The sequence below is a fragment of the Neofelis nebulosa genome, chromosome 3 (assembly GCF_028018385.1).
Source record: "Neofelis nebulosa isolate mNeoNeb1 chromosome 3, mNeoNeb1.pri, whole genome shotgun sequence".
Taxonomy (NCBI): Eukaryota; Metazoa; Chordata; class Mammalia; order Carnivora; family Felidae; genus Neofelis; species Neofelis nebulosa.
This window is the reverse complement of record NC_080784.1, coordinates 124,074,360-124,093,420: the sequence shown is the minus strand read 5'-3', so window position 1 is coordinate 124,093,420 and position 19,061 is coordinate 124,074,360. Positions and strand designations below refer to the sequence as shown.

The window sequence follows — 19,061 nt, the reverse complement described above, 5'->3', positions numbered from 1 at the left end:
GTGCAAATTACAGATCATTAAAGGATGAGCACTGGGTGTTGTATGGAAACCAATTTGACAATAAATTTCATATTAAAAAAATACTGCAAATTACAGATCATTAAACTCTAAAGCTCTAGACATTATATGTTTAATGATTATCAAAGATGAAAAGGGCATTTAATATAGATGGAAATTTGAGAGTGTACATGTGTTTTTGCTTTTTAAAAATCTTCATTTTTAATATATATATATTCATTTATATAGCTTCTGATATCCCACTATTGTGATTATAGTTCATAGTGATAAAGTAGGACTAAGAAAAAAGAAATTAACAGATGTTAAAAAGGAAATTATTTAGTAGTTTATTAAAGAAGATTAGCTTGTAGCTTATTGAAACGCAGAAATTATGTGACAGCGATTTATATATATAACATTTCAATGATGTATATATCTTATGTATATGTATATAATAATTTTTTCTAGTAAAAATTTTTTGATTATGGAAAATTTTAAACATATACAAAAGTACAGAGAACAGTATAATGAAACTTTGTATATTTATCACCCAACCTTAAAAATTATAATCATGTAGCCAATCTGGCTTTACTTCTTACCCTTCATTCCCCATTCCCACCTCTCCAGAATGAGTTTTAAGCAATTTTCATCATATAATTCATCATATAATGTTTATAACTATTTGATGTTGAGATGTTAATTGTAAATAGTTGTTTAAATTCATGGCAATTCTTGGCTCATCGTTACAGGATATAAATTAACCAGACAGGTTCAGATTCAGTCAGATAGGATTCCAGTTTGTTCCTTGTGTCTTCAGAAGGTCAGGACTATTCGAATGCTGTTAATAATAATAAAACAATAGCATAGTTTTTATGGTAAATGTAACTAAAACCCACAAATAATTTCTGTATTTTCATTTCAGCATTTGGTTTTAATCTTTCTTTATAGACATCTACTTTGCTAAGCCTAATTGCTTTTATCTTGTCATCCTCTTTCATTCGTGGAATGAATAATACTTTGCAAATGGTGCTAGTAAGCTGGGAAAAGTTCGGAACCCTCACCTGACCCTGGGTGAGGTCCATGCTGCCGCATGATAAGGTTGTAGTGAGGTTTCTGTGTTGGAATAGTCACTGCTTGTAGTGTTGGAGTGATGCTTTCTGAAAACCTAAATATTCTAAATCCTGGGTAATTCCTTCAACATGTAGAAGCAAAGAAGGAGATAATCCTTGGGGACAGAGAATTCCTTATGTTGGACCTTACTGCTGGAACTGTGGAAGCCCTGGCATTAGCAGTTTGCCATGCATAAATGTTTTCTTCACCCAGGGACTAGAGCTACATCTGTCTACCCGTGGAAGGAGAACCTCTGTGTCCTTTTACCAGGAGTCAAGGTCATTGCACCTTAAAAGACCAACTGGGCGTTGTGTTCCCTCTGCTTTCTTACTGCTATGTAGTTGGTATGGTAGGAGGGCCTATCCTCAGTTGTGCTTCCTACACCCACGTGGTAAGTGCCATCCTCTGCTTTCTCCATTGTCACCTTTCCATCTGTGTGGGCAGGAATGTGGTCTTCTCAGTGAGCTAGAGGCCAAGTAGGAAGCCTCATTCAGGTATCTACCCCTCAGCCTTTCATTCTACCTCTGATTACTAGGCCTACTTTAAGAGTACGGGGGACTTGCCCAGCTATTAATAAAGTAATTGACCATTTTCCATTTGGCTGCCACTTAGCAACTCCCTATGGGTATATTCCGTGACTGAAAACTCTAGGGGAAAAGGGGCAGTGGTGGAGGAGCTATGAGTTTTAGGTTCTAAGGCTCCAGACTCCAACCAAACTCCTTACTTAAGGACCACTCCTTATAGGGATACTGAGATTGTGTGAGATATTGCAGAGTTTATACACTAAGTTACTTTGTGTAGCCTAAGTAATTTTTTGTTTTTATTGAACTTCTTTTTGATATATTGCAACTAATATGTTTGCAGATTAGACAGTTCATGTCAGTAGAAATAATTTCTCAGGTTTCTTTCCCAGGAAGTAGCTTGGGTCCTCACACCATGAACCTGTTTTCTTCTGCAATGTTTATTTTCTCCTTCAAACTCATGTCACTTAACTTTAGGTCCTCCCTCCCCCCACCTTCCCATTTTGTGATGTCTTCTCAGATGCTTTTTTGTCCTGCATCTCCTCTATGAAAGAGTGGTCCTGGTGTTTTTGCCTATTGTTTCTAATGACCAAGATTGTGCCTGATCATTTGAACCAAAATTGTTGATCCTAGTCTCTCCTGCTCCCTAGCTGCTACAGATCCCCCAGTTGGGACATTTCTATAACTTAGTTCTCAGGGTCTATGCCAATGTCAATGCCAAGATAGCTAAAATTGTGGGTCAGAATGTATCTGATGGGAGACCAGTGACAAAGCATGAGGATAAGAGTTAGGGCATGCTTTAAGTTTCTTTAAGTGAGCCACTCACTGCTCACATATCCATGGTTTTCACTTGGTTCTGATAATGAAGGGCCTAGAGTGGGCATCTTTTGTTAATTGCAGAACGTAATGATGCCGGTCCCAGGGCTATATTGCACCAGAATGACCAGACATCATACTATGGAAACCTTTCTTACTAGGGAGCTGCCCCAACTGAGTTAACAATGGTTTTTGAAAGGGAAAATCTGTGTCAGTTTGTATCACCACTCTATGTTAAAATAGTGTATGGCAGTGTACATTATGGGAATAGAGTAGGAAGCTTTTCTTTTCCCAGATGGCCACTATTTAATCTTTTAAGCACATCTAGTATGTGTGATGTTGTGGAAAGTGTCAGAAAAGACAAACTGATTGGTTCTTAACATCAAGTAAAGAGTCATCGTAAAGGTTTTTTGAACCACTTATCCCTCTGTTAACTTACCTTTTGCCTTGGTTCATTAGGTCAAATGCCTCATTGATTTTGTCAAAAGGCAGGGTATGGGTCACCAATATATCCAGATCAAATATCTTATTCTTGTAGTCAGTAACCAGCTTTGGAATAGAATCAATGCTTTTCCAACCTGTAATTTGGCCAAAATGCCACGTAAAGACATGATTTTTGACAAGAAGTGGTTTAATCAGTTTGTGAGTGAATGAAATTACTAAGCCAGATTTGGGTTGCTTCAAATAGATTATCCCTCCCATGTTTGATCTTCTATACTTTTATTGGTTTAAAAGTTTTTCTTAACAAGGAATGTTAAGATTAGTTTCTATTTCTAGATAAGGAATTATCTCAGTTTGGTCGAAGTTTACCTTTTGTCCCTCATGTGTTGGTTCATTTTAATGCAAAATGAACTTTACAAATTGTAGTTATCCATTTATACAAATTTTGTTTATTCTCAAATAATTGCTAGAATAGCTTTTATGCAGTCTCTAGATATGTTATTAGGCACTCGATATTTAAACAATATATTTTTTACTTTCCATTCAATAATTTCATTATAAGAATTTGAGTGCTACTATGGAGATAATTAAAAGAGGGGAAAAAAAAAACTGACCACCAAAGCATGTTCCATTTATGGTACGGCCCATTATGAGCTCCACTGGAGATATAGTCAATCCTCTAATTTCAGAGTCTACCCCGATGAAAGTACATGATCCCCAACCTGCTATTGTACAGTCCAGGGCTGCTCTCTGGAAGATCAAAAAAAGATTGGTTAAGTAGAAAACATAGAACATGAACCCTAGTGTAGGTATGCACAATGCTTTAGGGAAAACGTATGCAACTCTGCATATAAGATAAGATTATTCAAGCTAAAATGATCATAGTATTGTTGATTGATACTTGAGGTGCCACTGTTCTGTTTCAGATAGAACATTCATTAAAATTTTGAGCATTACCCAAAAATATGTTGAAAAGAAACAATATATTATTTTGTTTAATACCATAGTTATGGTGAACCTGGAATGTGTATCATTGCCTGTCAAGAAAAGTAACATGTGAAGTTAGGAAAGAACTCTAGAAGGTATTATAAACTCTTACCAAGTTTTCAGTGATCTGTTGTGGATATGTAGTAAAACATTTGCAGTTCTACATGCATAAAAACAATCTTTGAAGTCATGAAGAAAGGAATGAATAAGTATTTATTAGAGCCCAGGAAATGAGGTACACACAATAAACTTAGTAGATCCCAAAGTAAGATAATTAAAAAATGCTACTTAAAACAGAGGACAAAACAGTTTCAACAGAATCTGACACTGGCTGCTGGTCATAAAACATTTCATCTCCTTCCCTACATTAGTTAGCTCTCACAGTTAGGTAGAGTTATGTAACTAATTCTGGGTCATTGGCTATAAGCAGAAGTGATGTGTGTTATTTCATAGACGAAACAGAACCTGCCAGCTGTTCCTTCTCCTGCTGTAACAACCAAGATGATCTCGTGGTGAGATTGTGAAGCTACAAATTTGAACTTGACTGAGCCTTGATTGCTGGCTGAATAACTACATGGAAGACAGTGGCCCAGGGGAGTTGCTTTGATATTCTCATGAGAGAGAGTTATGTTAACCTACTGCAAGTTTGGGGTTAAAAATGCCAAGGATTGAAAACATAAAGAAGTTTGAGAAAGGTATAAATTTCTGGGTGGCCATTCCATAAGAAGCCATATGGTAACTAGATGAACATTTATAATCTTTTGAGACTAATCTTAAGAAAAGTGTAAACTTTATTTTATATCCCTTGCCATAGTCAGTGCTCAACTTAATTCTGACCTGTTGGGGCAATTTTTACTTTCACAAAAGTCCCAATAGGAAGAACAGCTTTTTTCATCACTGATCACTGTGTGAAAGAAGCAGTTTAAAGTACAGTAAATTCTCCCCCTCTCTCCATGTCTTACGAGTGATGGAAAATGCAATGATCTAGAACTTTTAGAATGTGTTTTGAAATTTTTATTTGACTACATATTTATTCTTTTGAGAATTCATAACATTTCTAAATAGCAACTCTTCTACTGTGTGGACTTTTTATTGGGAGGAAATACTTTTGTTTATGCTGTATGGAGAGATCTATGGAGAGGGGAAAATCCATAGGCACTATTTGTTACCTGAAGGTAGCTATTTACATTGACTCTTATTTACAATTTTATTAAAAAAATTTTTTTTCCCCTGTTTGCCTTTTCTACGTTTCTGGAGCTTTGCTCCAAGCAAAGAATTAATTTCCCTAATGATGACTTAAGTAAAAATGAGCATTATATGCACAACAGTTTTATTTAGAAGTCTCTGATAAGTTTTGATGAGAATTACTTTTAATTTTCAAAACTTTATAATATTGTTAATTATTGTAACTTTCTGATTATTCTGTTGGGTTCTTAAGGCTGCTTTAGAGCACTAGTGGTCTTTGAATTCAAGTTCACACCCATTGCTGGAATCTCCTCTACAACCAAGAAATTTAGCTTTCCTTAGTAATGGAAACTTGGTGGACTGGTAGGTAGCTGATGTTTTGTGATTAAATAAATCCATCATTTATTTGGATTCTCTGGTATAATTCTATTCCATAATTTAAAATGATAATAGAACCTGCCAAGTTTTAGTTCAGATGGTTCTCAACTTGAGTGATGTGTAAAAAATATTGGTATCTGGGCCTTAGACTCTTGAGACTATCCTGGAGTATGGTCCATTCATTGGTATTAAACAATGACAATAACAACTCCCCACGCATTTCTAAAGTGTAGCCGGTGTTGAGAATCTCTATACTAGAAAGATAAAATCAATAGGCTGAATTTCAATGTTCGTAAAAAGTTTGAGCTATGGAAAGTGGAAGAATATTGTGGCACAATGCAAGTTGCAGATGCCAGGGACAACATCTGAAGCATTGAACACAGGGGACCACGTGCAGGATAAGGAGCCTTAATGCATGAATTTTCAGTAATAGCTGATATTTATTGAGTGCTTATTACCTACCAGACCCTCCTTTAAGCAGTTACATTATCAATGAAAGCATTCTGAGAGGAGAGACTGAGGTAGGGAGCCTGATGCTCTCAGCACCTCTTCCCCATCTCCATTCTCTTCTGGGAAATGCATCAGTAGGGTAAGAACCAAGGGGAAGAACTGTTCAAAGCCTGCCACTGGGAGGCTGAAGTACAGAATTGTATTGTTAATTTTTTTTTTTTTGTAAAAATCATTTTAAGAGAAAGAGGGAGAGAGAGAGAGCACATGTGTGTGTGTGAGTGGGAGACGGGCAGAGAGAGGGAGAGAGAGAGAATCCCAAGCAGGCTCCACACTGCTTTATTTTGAGTTTGGCCCTGCTGAGTCCAATGTAGGGTTGAAACTCACAAACCATGAGATCATGACCTGGGCCAAAATCAAGAGTTGGGTGCTTAACTGACTGAGCCACCCAGGTGTCCCCAGAATTCTGTTTTTTTTTTTATCATCTCCCTAGAGGAGGGTTTGGGAGCCATGTTGAATGAAGTCATAATTAAAAGGGCATAGTGTCATAGCTACTCCACAGATCTCACTCATGAAGAAGACTCCATGGCAGATAGTTGACGATTTTTTTTGTCATCTCATAAAAAAAACCCAAAACTCTGCTTAGTGTATTTGCACAAATGGGTATGAAGTGAACATTCACTGGAAGATGAGCCTGGGCATTCTGGCAGGCTAACTTCTCCATGTGTTGTCTGTGTGGTTGATTTACCCCACTTTCTCAAGTAGAATAGACAGGGCTGGCTTTGTGGGCCTGCAGCCAGTGCAGTCGCTCAGGGCCCTGTGCCTAGAAGGGCCTGCAAATTATGTAGCTCGTCTTGAGAGAAGAAATCTGAATGATACAGAATTATTTAGGAAAAAAAGATCTACTTTTTAATTTTGCAGTGTGTGTGTGCATGTAATATATTGAAAATTTCACGTATATGATTTGGATCTAATTTTGCAGCTCATTTACTGAGATCTGATGGACAGAACTGGATTGCTTGTAAATTGCTAACCTCTCCCTTCTCTGATTTTAGCTGGGAGTGGATACTTCCAGCTGTTAGGGGTGACACGTGTCCTTCTGTCCCCTTCCCTTCTCTAAATCTGCCTTTTCTGTTGTTTCTTTGTCATTTCTCATAGGCAGAATTATTTTAAAATTTTCATTTCTAAGTTTTCTCTTAACTTTTTGCTGAATTTCATGTGGAAGAGTATACAAAAATATTTATTAATACTTGTAATTAAATATTAATACATGCAATCTAATAGCTAATATTTTCTATATAAATATATAATATATACATATATGTATATAAAATGTACAAAGTAACTATATCGATATGCACATTGCCAATGTTTATTAATGTTAATAAATAATAATTTATTATATACTATCATTAAAAATATACATACCATGGCTTCAGGTCCACCTGCACAATCAAGGGCAAAATCCACCCCTCCTTTGGTCATTTCAATGATGACCTCCTGGATGGGTTTATGTAGGTTTCTAGGATTGAGGCAGTCAGTGGCTCCGAGGGCTTTGGCCTTTGTAAACTTCTCACTGTTGATGTCAATAGCTATAATTCTGGAAGCTCCTGCTACTTTACAACCCATTATAGCAGAAAGACCAACACCTCCTAGGCCAAAGATGGCACAAGTAGAACCAGGGGTGACCTGCAGGCAGGACAATTATAAATTAACTTTTTAAAAAATTTATTTTTTAATTTTTTTAGAGAGAGTGCATGAGCTGGGAGAGAGGACAGAGAGAGAGAGAATGAATCCTAAGCAGGCTCCACACTCAGGATGGAGGCCAGTGAGGGGACTTGATCCTACGACTGTGAGATCATGACCTGAGCTGAAATCAAGAGTCAGACGCTCAGCTGACTGAGCCACCCAGGCACCCCTAAGTTAACTGTTAATGGAAGTGAACTTAACTTTTTTTAGATGGAGAGAGTGAGGTGGGGGCAGGAACATATAAATAAAAGACTGTCTATCGTAAAACTAAATGATACAGCCAATAGGGGAAATCTGCCAATATAAAAATGGATGAATCACTGGCTAAATTTGGAGAATCATTTGAATGCCATTAGAATGATCAGCTAATAGTAAGGAATAAGCCCAAGTGAAAATAATCCTCTTGTTTTCCTGTTCCCTTTTAGTGTTGTCAGCACAAAATTTTAAAACCCACACATTTTAAAGGGTTTATTATTTTCCTTTTTAAATAGATCACAAATAATTTATATTTTTAATGGGCCTTATTTGGTTGTATTAGTGTTATAGTCGGTTTTGAATGAGCACTAATGTTTCTCTAAGTGTGAATTAACTCACATCCCAAATCACCAATTAATTTGAAAGGCATGAAATACAAATTTCTTTTGGTTTTATATATTTCCTTTTTGTTTTTTCTATATTGCATAATTTATAATCTACCTTGATTTGTTGATTTTGTATTTGTGTGCGTGTTTCTTCAAAAGACTGTAAGTTCTTTGAACTCATATTATCTTTCACATTGCTATTAAGAGTGTTCTATGTGTTGGGTCTTTAATAAATGTTCATTGCATCGAATGAAATAGAAACTGAATATACAAGATGATAAGGAAAGTTGCTGTAACTGGATTATGTTATTCTGTAGAGTGGTATAGTGGCAAAAAAAATACTACACAGATGCTTATTTAATGCTGTTAGAATTAAAGCATAAACAAAAGGGAAAGAGGAATCTGCCCAAGGGACGTACTGATATATTCTAAATTGGAAACAAAACTATTAAGGAATAGAGAGAATGTATATCTCTTACTTTAATTTATGCATGATATTAGGCAGGCATACAGTGTTTGACTTTTGCTACTCAGGGGGAAATAAAATATATTTTTTACAAATATTCATAATGTTCTCTATACACAGTGTGATGTTTACAATGTTGTGGCACATGTTTACATGTGTTGTGGCACATGTTTACAATGTTGTGGCACAGTCTTTAAGGAGATATATCTCCTTAAAGACTGTGTTTAAAAGTTTGCCTCTAAGAATCATTGAAAGTAGAAATGCATCTTCCTTATTGAGGCAATGTTATACACGGTTTCCAACAGTATAAATTGAATACACTATATTACTTGTGTTAAACAACTAGGCTGCTGCGTGTAAAAGTGCCCTTGATTATGGTCCTGGGGGGGGGGGTGGTCACTATAAACTACCCCGCCACAATTTGAAAATAGAATAATTCATAGTGGATGATTATCTATTTGCAGACAACACGGTTAAAAGACATTTTCATGCTTCCAAAGATCTCTGTGAAACGTGATTAATTTGGCAGTAAAGGATACAAGCTGATTAAAAAGAATTAGGACTCCTGGTCACGCTGGGTGCCAGTCTCCCACTAATTATACAAAGTTGTGTCATCACTTTTCTTCCCAGAAGGAAATTAAACTTTATTAAAACTCTTGCCTTTTGGCTAGAATTAATGATATTTCACTTCCCTTAACTTGTTCCTGTCAGATTCATTTCTCTTCTCTAAGCATCCTATGAGGTGGTTTAGGTGTTCCTCAACCGCGAGAACAGGTCCTGGAAATTTGGATTGGATTTAAAAGAAAATTGTAGCTGAATCTCTAGTGTTAATATCCCTGAAGAAAGACTAGAGTAGTAGGTGACAGTCTTCATGGAGTCCAGACAGGAGAGAGTGGCCCAAAGAGCAATAATTCTGACAATACTATGTACAGGAGAGTATGCCTTGACTGCCAAGGTTACACCTGCTTTTAACTTCCCTCAATTAACCCCCTTCCTCCAGGAGCCTTCAGAATGTAGTCGGACTTCGCATATGATTTTTAATTTTTATTAATGAATGAATGAATAAATGAATGAATTTTTGGAGGGAGATAATACAGTGATAGCCAAAAGTAGCATTCCTGTCTGCTTGGTTGACATAATTCTCAGTGAAAAGTCTTCTCTTCATATTCTGCCTACTAGATCACCCTGTTATTTTGGTTAGGCTGAGTTTATTTCCTTGACACTCTAACACCTCTAGGTAACCTGACAAAAAGGACTATTTGGATTGCAAAGCTGAAAACCAAGCCTTATCAAGATTTTTAGGGGTTGGGCACCTGGGTGTCTTAGTCGTTAAATATCTGACTTCCGCTCAGGTCATAATCTCAAGATTTGTGAGTTTGAGCCCCACGTTGGGTGAGCTGGAGCCCCGTATTAGGTGAGGGTGAGCCCTAATTCTCTCTTTCTCGCTACCCCCCACCCCCCCGCCGCTCCTCGTGGGGCTGCCCCTTGAGGATTCTCTCTCTCTCTCTCTCTGCCCCTCACTCACTTGTGCTTTCTCTCTCTCTTTCTTTCTTAAGAAAAAAAAAAAGATTTTTAAGCGTTGCACATGAATCTGGCTTCATTCATTCATTCATTCATTGAAAAATTATTAAGCTCCTACTCTGTGCTAGGCATAGGGCCTAGAGTGATTGTTCACATCACAATGAACAAGAGAGAGTTGTTGCCCTCAAGGAGTAAATAGTCTAATAGGGAGGAGAAATAAATGGGAAATTTCTCCATAGTATGATAGGAAGGAAGACAGGGATAAACACAGATACTTTTGGGAAAACTGGAAGGAATACCCAATGCATGCCCAAGAGGCTGAAGGGTTTCTGATAGGAGGTGGGAAAAAAATGGAGTCAGCCAGAAGAGGTAGGTGAGCTTTCCAGGCACTGTTGTTGGGAGCTGGGTGTGGAAAGCCCAGGAGACCCAGTGATTAGAGCCTGGAGACTGAAGGTCAGGCCCGGGGGAACAGTGAGCCTGCAAAGGGAGAATTAGGGAGAATCACTAGCTCACTGAGGGAAAAGGGGAGTAATGAAAGGGGAATGAAATCTTCAGATTTGTTGTTTAAAAAGACCACTCTGGTTGCACTTTGCAGTTTGAACTCAAGGGATGAAGAGTGATGTCAAGGAGGTTTAAATAAAGAGGTTGTTTGAGGCATCCAAATGATAGTGACATCTCTCCAGTCTCTCATTAAAGTTTTGTGAAAGCTTCTAAATTCTAACATGGGATCCCAGGGATGCATCTTGCCACCATCAGGGCTGTCACTTGAGACATTCCCTTGGAGCCACAAATAGGCACGATGAGAAGCAGAGGTGAATTACCACAGTTTGAGGGAGAGAAATCTGCAGGGTCAAGGAGAAAGCAGAGGTGGCTATATGGAGATCACTGGGAGTTTCTGTAGTTTCTGTTGCCTCTTGACTGGATCTGCTGTCCCAGGATGAACATTGCTATTTAGGGGACATATTTAAGCATGCTGTATTTAAGGCAGGGATGGTCTATAAGGTAGCATATCAGTATAGAGACAAGAAATTAACCACATCCAGGTGCTAACTATATGCCAGCTGCTGGACTAGATATCTTATGTATGTAATATGATTTAATTATCCGCATAACTATTTGTAGGAAATATTAGTGTAGAGGGATTAAAGAACTTGCCTACAGTCACAGAGGTAATAAATTACAGAGCTAGGACTTGAAGGTAACCAGCTGATTTATTACGCTATTTCCTAGCAAATTCTGTTTTATGCAACCTGGTGATTAAACACTTTTACCTTGGCAGTGTTGATTGCAGCTCCATAGCCAGTTGAAAACCCACATCCTAACAGACAAACTCTCTCTAAATTTGCATCATCATCAATTTTGGCAAGATTAATATCTGACACGACAGTGTACTGAGTGAAGGTGCTGGTTCCCATGAAATGGTAAATTGGTTTTCCTTTGCAGGTAAACCTGCTGGTTTTGTCTTCCATTAGTTCTTGATCAACAATAGGATTTTTGACTAGACTAGAAAATTACAAAAAAAAAAAAAAAAGACACAAAAAAGAGAATGTAAATGGACCTCTGATTACATTCCTGAAAAAATTCCTGGGCATTACATGTTTATTATGACAATTTTATGAGAGAAAAATTGAGAAAATGACTTGAGACTTTTCACATAAATATAATCAGAAGTAGTTTAAAGATGATAAACTTTTTATTGAATACTCTTTATGGGCCAGAAACTCTCTTAGGAGTTTACATGTATTAATTCTTAAAAAAATTGTAATGGAAAACTCAACTATATATGAAAGTAGAAAGTCTAGGTTGTTGCATATCTGTGCAACCATATCTCAGCTTCTGTAGTTATCAATTCATGGCTGATGTTCTGTCATCTATTACCTGCCACCCCCACCAGCACCCACTCTCCCTCATGGGACTATTTTGAATTAAACCCCAGACATTACTATTTCATCTGTAAATATTTTAGTATGTGTCTCAAAAAGATAGATTCTTTGGGGTACCTGGGTAGCTTAGTCAGTTAAGCATCCAACTTCGGCTCAGGTCATGATCTCACGGCTCATGAGTTTGAGCCTCACATTGGGCTCTTTGCTGTCAGCTCGGAGCCTGGAGCCTCCTAAAGATTCTGTGTCTCCTTCTCTGTGCCCCCTACCTCCCATCTCTCTCTCAAAAAATAAATACACATTAAAAAACAAAGAGATTCTTTTAGGTTGACATATTGCATTTGGTTGATATGTCTGTTAAGTCTTACTTTCTAGATGCTCACTTCTCTCCTTATTTTTTTCTTTACAATTTATTTGTTGAAGAAACAGTCATTTGTTCTGTAGAGTTTTCTCATTCTGGATTTTTCTGATTACATTCCTGTAATTGGGTTTAACATGTTTCCCCATGCTTGTATTTCCTCTAAACTAGTGTTTTCAATCTAACTGATTGATTTAATTCAGGTTTTATATTTTTGTAGGAGTATTTCAAAGGCAGTGTTGTGTATTTTCATCTGGAGGCACATAATACTTTATTATCTCTCTTTTTGTGATGTTAGAAAGAACTTATGGTCATTGCCAAAATCCATTATTTCATTAAGAGTTTGCCAAAAGGTGTATTAATTCTTTAAATATCTACCACAACTTTGTAAAATAAGCATTATTATTCTTCCCATTTTATAGACAAGGAAATTGAGTAATAGTGATTCGATGTAAGAGTAGTATAATTTTAGCTTCCAAAATAACTAGCTTCAATTAGTATTAAGGATAAGTAGATTTTTCTGTAGTCTCATTAAAGAATAAGGTGATAAAGGTTTTGGACTCTGGAGTCCAACTGCTTATGTTCAAAATCTAGTTATTTTTTTAAAAAAATGTTTAATGTTTGTTTATTTCTGAGAGAGAGAGAGCAAGACAGAGTGTGAGTGGAGGAGGGGCAGAGAGAGAGAGGGAGACAGAATCTGAAGCAGGCTCCAGGCTCTGAGCTGTCAGCACAGAGCCTGACATGGGGCTCGAACTCACGAACCATGAAACCATAACCTGAGCCAAAGTCAGACACTCAACCAACTGAGCCACCCAGGCACCCCTCAAAATCTAGTTCTAAGACTTTTATCTGTGTGGCCTTGGAACAAATTACTAAGCCTCATTTCATCCCCCTCTCTTCTGTGGAAATAGCTACTATTTTGATTTTGGCATTTATCATTCCAATAGTGTATTTATACCTTTACTACATGCATATGTAACCATAAATTATACTGTCTGTGGTATTGCTTTGTATATGATATCTTACTAAACATGTTTGTCAGCAACTTGCTTCTTTCCCTTAACATTATGTGAGATTATTCTGTGTTGTTGTATGTAGATCAAGTTTAGCCCTTTTCATTGTTATATAGTATTCCATTGTGTTACTACATAGTACTTTGTTAATCCATTCTCTTATTGGTGGGCATTGGGCTATTTTTAATTGCTGTTATAAATAATGTTGCAGTGAACATTCTAGCATATGTTTCTTTGGGTAATTTTGCAACACTTTCTTGTATACACCAAGGACTAGAATTGGTGGATAGAAACTTCATCTAGGTATTGCCAGTGTACTTCCCCAAATACGTATACCAATTCATATTCTTACTAATAGTGTATAGAGCTTACCTGAGTTTTGTACAGAAATTTGTGAGTGGACTCAGACAGAACTTGCATTTTCCACATTGAGGCATGTAGAGTGGAATTACTTTGTCACCTGGAAAGAAAGGCCATGTGTTGGATGGTGCCCAAGATACAGCTTGTAAATAGTTTCTACCAGATGTATCAGTGGAAAACACCATTCTTTTTGGTATATATATGTTCAGCAGAAAGTATAGATGGCTACAATATTTTGTTGCTTTACAAGATTCCCCAAGTATTGAATATACTGTATTTTTAAAATTTTAAAAAATATTTATTTATGTATTAATTTAATTTAATTTAATTTAATTTAATTTAATTTAATTTAATTTAATTTGCTGCTGGGCGCTTGGGGAACAAATCTGCATTGATACCACTAGCTGCAGAGTCCTGTCTGAGGCTATGCTGTCACTGAAACTCTCTGCATCATGACTATTACTTTTTTTTCTTAACATTTCTAAACATCTTGTATGGAGTAGAGCATCCTTATTAAAGGTGGACAACAACAGGCAGGATATGGAGATTAAACTTTACATCATTGCCACGTTTCACCATTTAGTTCACTTCAAATTCTATATTTTTCTATTTTTTTACTAAAATACAACTTACTTATGGCTTCTTTCCTCTGATGATCACAGCCCAATAATGATAATTAACATTTTTTCAACATTTAGTATGTGCTAGGCATCCTTCTGTTTACCCATATTATCTCATTTACTTCTCAGAACTGTCCTTTGAGATGGGTACCTTTTCTCTCCACTTTAGAAAACAGAAATCTGAGCTGTGTCACAGAAAAGTGACTTCACTGGTGAAGGTCACACAGCCAGTAAGTGGCAGAGCTAGAACTACATTGGCCAGAGCACTTCATGGATGCAAAGCTTATGGGAGCAATTTGTTTCTCTGATCTTGTTTGGAATGGAATCTAATATACTCCTATGTTTGGAGCATTCTCATTAAAGGAGGAAAGAATGATACAGTTCATCCCACTTGACAAGTGAGTATTACAGAACCCATATTCCAATATTTTGTGAATGTTATAAAATAGGAAGTAAAAAATTTCAGCCCATTGGCATGTTCCATTCACATATTATTTTTATGTTACAAAGTTTCAAAAAGACACATAAGCTAATATTGACATATATAATATTTCTCACTTAGGCTGACTGTATATCCTTATTCTTTAAATTCTTTGTAATATTCAATTGGTTCTCTGTTTTATTTAGAGGAGGTTGTTATAAATTTTCATTTGTGCCCCACTTTGTGGGTTGCTTCACAGGACAGTTTCTCAGTGCTACATGTGAATAAAGTGACCATATTATCCAGATTTTATCCATTCTGATTTCAAATATTCTGTCCCATTGTTATACTGTGATAGATAACATGTTTTAGTTTGTCTTTGGAAAAGATGGTTCCCATATATAGAGACCAATATGATATACATCCCCTATATATAAATAGCATGCAAAACCAAGATTGTATCAGTCCCTGAAATATCCTGACATTTCCATTTAACTGGAATCAGGAAAAGACGTACCTGGTTTGAAACTGGTCACTCCTGGCCCAACACTTTCCACAATTCCTGCGCCCTCATGGCCAAGGATCACTGGGAAGAGGGCCTCTTTAAACTTAGGATTGATCGGATGGGCGTCAGTATGGCACAGGGCAGTGGCGATTATCTGCAAGGCAATCACAGACTTGAGTCCTGTTTCTGTCATTATGTCATTAGGGTTAGGATAATTTTAGGCCCAATGTCACCTTGACACGTTACAACATTCCTAGAGCTCAATAAAAGAGTTACATTTTGAGGGGGGAGCACAATTAAAAATATCAGCATATATTCTTTTCCTCTAAATAACAAACCTTTGTTTTCTAACTTTCACTGTCACTGGAGAGTTATACAAAGAGATAGAATTGGCAATTACTGCCTCCAGGAGAGGAGAAATCAAAGGTAGTAGGGAAAATAAACAAAATCTTTTAGGCAGAGGTAGTGGAGGGAACACAGGCTTCTAGGGCTGGCGCAAATTTTGTTGAAACTACATGAAAGGAAATAGAGGTAATAAAATCTTTATACTTAAAAGAGGTATCGGATAAAGGAATGTCTCAATAGCTAACATATCCCTTACTATTCAAGATTCTCTTGACAAGGATATCTTATTCATCCTCATGTACAAACCCATACTGTGGTAGTCCTCAGGAGAAGTGTATAAGCTGGGCCAGCTGGGGGGAAATGGAGAAGTTTTGCCAGCTTTCAGTCTGTGGTCTCTGCTCAGTGCAGTGTCTTTTCCCTGCTGACCCATGCCTGTCTCTCCTCTGGGCATTTTAGACCCTCATACTGCCCTGGACAGCACTTCAGGTCTTCCTTCTACCTTGTGTTGAACCAAATTTTCTATCTTTCTTTTAATATCACTTTGTAATAAAGCAAAAGAAAGAAAGCAAAAAGAAAACCTAACTAATTCTAATCTGAAGTGAATTCCTTTGTCTAATTCTCAGGGCTAATGGTTAATGTAAAGATAGTTGAATTAAATTTTAAACCTGTTATTAATAACAACTGATATTTAATAATTTACCCCTCCTGGGATAATTCCTGTTTCTATCTGGACCTAAAAATGAAATTTTGCCACAGGTGACCCTCCAGGTGCTCTCGGTCATACCACATAGGCTTGACCCGAAGAAGCTAAACCTGCACTGAGTGTCTTCTCTGTACTATATAGGAAAAGTCTCCACTTACCTGGACGCGAACTTCATGAGCCTTGGGGGGAGCTACCTCGACCTCTTCTATGCAGAGGGGCTTGCCTGCTTCCCAGGCAATAGCTGCTTTGCATTTAATAACCTGAGAAAGAGGGATACATGGGGAAAGACAGGGAGATTAATTGTGTAATTAATATATAACTATATAAGATGTAATTAATTAATATTATATTTAAAAATTTAAATATATGTAACATTGAAAGAAGGTGGAGGGGAGCCTGGGTGGCTCAGTTGGTTAAGCGTCCAGCTCTTGTTTTCAGCTCAGGTCATGATCCCAGGGTTGTGAGTTCGAGCTTTGTGTGGGTCTCTGCACTGACAGTGTGGAGACTGCTTGGGATTCTCTCTCTCCCTCCCTCCCCTGCTCACTCTCTCTCAAAATAAATAAATAAACTTAAAAAAAAAAAGAAAGAAAGTGGAAGGAAACAAATCTATAATCCTCGTTTCTAATGCTATTATTTTTGCTTTTGGTATGCTTTTCCCAGTCTTTGACCACACAAATACATAATTTTTGATAGCTGTTTTGCAATTTTGAACATCTATATATATACATATATATGTATATGTATACATATATATACATATGTGAATCACATATATATATATGTATATGCAAATTAAATGCAAATAAATATATATATTTATTTTTTGGGAGAGCGAGAGCACGTGTGAATGGGGGAGGGACAGAGAGAGGGAGAGGAAGAATCCCAAGCAGGTTCCACACTGCCAGTGCAGAGCCCCATGTGGGGTTGATCCCACAAACCATGAGATCATGACCTGAGCCGAAATCATGACCTGAGCCGAAATCGAGAGTCAGTTACCCAACCGACTGATCTACCCAGTCACCCCTTGAGTTTATGTTTTTGAATATCATTAGTCTTATTGCACATACAACATAAATTATAGAAAGTTTCAAAGTACAAATAAGAACAAAAGAAACAAATCTACCTATAATTTCATCTCTCATTTTATGATTTTGAGGTAAATTTTTTCCGTATTCCTAAATGGGATCATATTTTATATAACATTTTGTAATTATTTTTCTACTTATTAATATACTATAAATATTTTCTATATTTTTCTCTAGCATTTTTTCTAACAAATGCAAATTGTATTTTGTTGTTACAGCATAGTTACTCAAATCTGTCTCTTTTTTGCCTTTGTAAATAATATTTAATTGACTACTCTTGTAGTAAGCATTTTGGCACATCCTCAGTAATTTCCTTAAATTTCTAGCAGTTCACTTAAATCCTTTTAAAATGCTGCTTTCTGAGAGTAATTCTGAAGGAAGCTTCTCTTAGCAAAATTATAAAAAGACAAACAAGAATAAGAAATAGTGTATTTGCTTACTTTGCCCTTGGTGCCCATTTTTCTTTGGCAAACTAGCCTTGGAAGTTTCTTTCTCACTTAAGAATCTCTTCCACTTCTATCCAGGGTGCTCAGTGTCCTATAATGATCTATCTGAATAAATACCATTCCTGCCCTGTTATTCTCCAATCACTTTCCTCTTTTGCTGCTGTGATACATAGCTCTGCCCATTTCTCATGTGATTTGTACTCTCATATCTTAGCTGCCAACTGCATTGCTCCCAGCTCTTATTTGAAGAAGATTTTTGTTTACTTTTTTCCTTTTATTGCATAATATAAGATAGTAGAGAAAAGTTCATTAAGATTATATAGATGCATTAACACATAAAGGATATTTCTACTGCCCCAGAATCCTTCCTGTACCCAGGCTTCTCCTTTATAAGCCTGTAATCATTCCCTTGCATTTTAAAAAAAATTTTAATGTTTATTTTCAAGAGAGAGACAGCATGTGAGTGGGGGAGGGGCAGAGAGAGAAGGAGACACAGAATCTGAAGCAGGCTCCAGGCTCTGAGCTATCAGCTCAGAGCCTGATGTGGGGCTTGACCTCATGAACTGTGAGATCATGACCTGAGCCGAAGTCAGACACTTAACCGACTGAGCCACCCAGGTGCCCCAGTTTCCTTGCATTTCTTTATGTTTTATGGTTCTCTCTACAGTATAGTTTTGTTTTAGCTATTAAAATCTTTATATGACATGTGATAATTGTTCCTGGAAACAAAGGTACAGTGAAATTGTATTAATTGTACCAGATGTGGCTATTTAGTAGGTTAAGGGTTTAGAATCAGTCTAAATTAAAGATAATTTTGTATTGATCAGTAAGAAAACAAAAAACCACAAAAACAAATAAGAAAACATTTATATGAATGGAATCACAGTATATATATTATTATTTTTTTAAATTTAAATTCAAGTTAGTCAACCTATAGTGTAATTTTAGCTTTAGGAGTAGAACCCAGTGATTTGTCTCTTACATACAACACCCAATGCTCATCCCCAAAAGTGACCTCCTTAATTCACGTCACTCATTAAGCCATCCCCCCACCCATCTCTCCTCCAGTAACTCTTGGTTTGTTCTCTGTATTTAAGAGTCTCTTATGGTTTGCCTCCCTTTCTGT

The 19,061-nt window shown here is 36.8% G+C and overlaps 1 protein-coding gene across 1 annotated transcript; it reads right to left on the bottom strand.

The window, feature by feature from the left end:
• Nucleotides 1-676: 676 nt before the first annotated feature.
• On the bottom strand, nucleotides 677-18,057 carry ADH4 (alcohol dehydrogenase 4 (class II), pi polypeptide). Its single transcript, XM_058721837.1, has 9 exons — nucleotides 17,930-18,057; nucleotides 16,563-16,664; nucleotides 15,369-15,510; nucleotides 13,823-13,910; nucleotides 11,471-11,702; nucleotides 7,311-7,571; nucleotides 3,500-3,635; nucleotides 2,884-3,022; nucleotides 677-835 (listed from the first exon to the last, which is right to left on the bottom strand). The coding sequence occupies exons 1-9, from the start codon at nucleotides 17,945-17,947 to the stop codon at nucleotides 811-813; spliced, it is 1,143 nt and encodes a 380-aa protein (XP_058577820.1). The 5' UTR covers nucleotides 17,948-18,057; the 3' UTR covers nucleotides 677-810.
• Nucleotides 18,058-19,061: the final 1,004 nt, after the last annotated feature.